Genomic DNA, 2064 nt, shown 5'->3' on the forward strand with positions numbered 1-2064 from the left:
TTATTCTGACTATTTTATTGCTCTTATTTGGCTTTTGAAAGATTAGCTTTTTATAGGCCTTAAGACTTATACCCCAGAGAGAAATTTTTAGTATGTCTTTAAAAGAAAGAGAATAGCTATATTTTATATGGGAAGGCGTCACATCTCTTTTAATATATTGTTAGCATGTGATTGAGAAGGAAGAACTAAGACTTCACCTACAAGCTTCCAAAGATGCCCAACGACAACTGACAATGGAGGTAATGAAATCTTTCCTTTGTCTAGTGTAATTGAGGGGGAGGGGAAGTAATGAGTAATTTCTTTCATCTTTGTAAATAGGAATTACTAAAGGGACATTACCAGATTTAAAAAGCAACAAAAGAGTAAGAAGAAATTCTGAGATCTGAGAAGTAAAGCATTTTAAAATCCTGTCTCTAAAACTAATAGCATGGCAGCATCCTTCTTGATTAATAGGGAAAACCTCAACTTACGTAGGATTCTTTAGGAGTATGTGACTCTTTTACCAGTTAACCTTAGCTAGCCCAACAATTTTTAAAATAAGATAATTTCTAATAGTAAGTGTTTTTGCAGGCATGTCAGGAACAATGGCAAAAATCTCTTACTTTCTATCTACATAAAATTTTATATATTAAATATAACTTAGTGGTTCTTTAGCATGCGTAAGAATCAACTGGGAGAGCAGGTTTTAAATGGAGATGCCCAAGCACTATCCCAAGAGTTTCTACGTCAGATGGTTTAGAGTGAGGACCTGGAATCTGCATTTTTACTAAGAATCTTCTGCCCTGGTGGTTCTGATAAGCTGGTGCACATAATACACTTGAAGAAATGTTGCCATTAAAATATACTCTGAAATTTATGTACTCTTTTGCCAGCATGTATCTATCTGTAAAGAAGGTTCTAAAACAAGAGGAAAAAAACTTCTTGTTTAGGATGACTTTGTAGATTCTTGATCTTGTCACTTACAGACTTCAGACCTATGCTTGTTTTTAAATGATTAGCATTATGCTAAACCTAACTTTACCATAACTATGATACTTCCTCTATGAGTTTTTTAGGATATGAAGCATAAAATGTTGAATTGATAGTTCTGGTAGTCTCAGCTATATTTCAGATTTTCAGGAAGTCACATTTGTATAATTTTGGCCAAGACACCCCTAATTCTGGCAGCTTGAAATACATATACTCTCCTTGTTTAGTTTGTTTCAGAGTCTTTGTATGGAAACGATATTTATAAAGTTAGCTAACCCCGTGGATAAAATTAATACTTATCCAAGGGGTTTGGGGGTTTTTTCCAATGTTGTTTTAAGAAAATGTAAAAAGTACACTACTATCCTTCCTTTCAGCTACATGAGTTACAAGACAGGAATATGGAGTGCCTGGGAATGTTACATGAATCCCAAGAAGAAATAAAGGAACTTCGTAGTAAATCTGGCCCTGCTGCTCATCTCTACTTATCCCAGTCATATGGAGCTTTTACTGGAGTAAGGAACTGAGAAAGATGCTATGTATTTAAAGAAACTTTTTAAAATCAGATTGTCCTAAAAGTGATAAGGTTTATGATGGTATAAAGCACCCTGAGAACAGATAACATAGTTTTTCCTTATTTCTGGAATCTAATTATTGATTTGGGCCTTAATTTATATATGTACGTCTTCCTTAATACTCTTACTTATTCTAACAGAGATGACCTTCCAGACCGATAGTAGTATGTGAGATGGACTCTAAGGAAATTAGCTTTAGGACCATGTGCCATAGAACTACTTAAACTTGGGTCATCCTACCTTAAGCACACCATTTGTCACTTACTAAATGGTGCTTTGATTTTCTAAGACTTCTTTCAATAACTCTTGAGTTTCTTGGTATGTTTAACTCCAGTTAGGATGTAAGCCCCATGAAAACAGGAATCATGTTTGTTTAATTCATTAATAAACAGTATTTGGGGTATTAAAGAAATTAATAAAAACTTCTGAATTTATGCCAGAATTTGTCATGTTGGTTCAAAGACTTATTTTAGCAATCTGATTCTTAAAACACTTATGTGCAATCCTGTGAAATTTTTTAAAA

The 2064-nt window shown here is 33.7% G+C and overlaps 1 protein-coding gene across 1 annotated transcript in view; it reads left to right on the forward strand.

Moving 5' to 3' along the window:
* The first annotated feature begins 168 nt into the window (after positions 1-168).
* TRAK2 (trafficking protein, kinesin binding 2) overlaps positions 169-2064 on the forward strand; it is a 17214-nt gene continuing 15318 nt past the window's right edge. Inside the window, exons 1-2 of the mRNA XM_012655638.1 lie at positions 169-239; positions 1344-1481. Coding sequence (XP_012511092.1) covers positions 234-239; positions 1344-1481 — 144 coding nt within the window. The 5' untranslated portion in view covers positions 169-233. The remainder of the gene's footprint in view (positions 240-1343; positions 1482-2064) is intronic.

This window comes from Propithecus coquereli, unplaced genomic scaffold (assembly GCF_000956105.1).
Source record: "Propithecus coquereli isolate 6110/MARCELLA unplaced genomic scaffold, Pcoq_1.0 Scaffold113, whole genome shotgun sequence".
Classification (NCBI taxonomy): domain Eukaryota; kingdom Metazoa; phylum Chordata; class Mammalia; order Primates; family Indriidae; genus Propithecus; species Propithecus coquereli.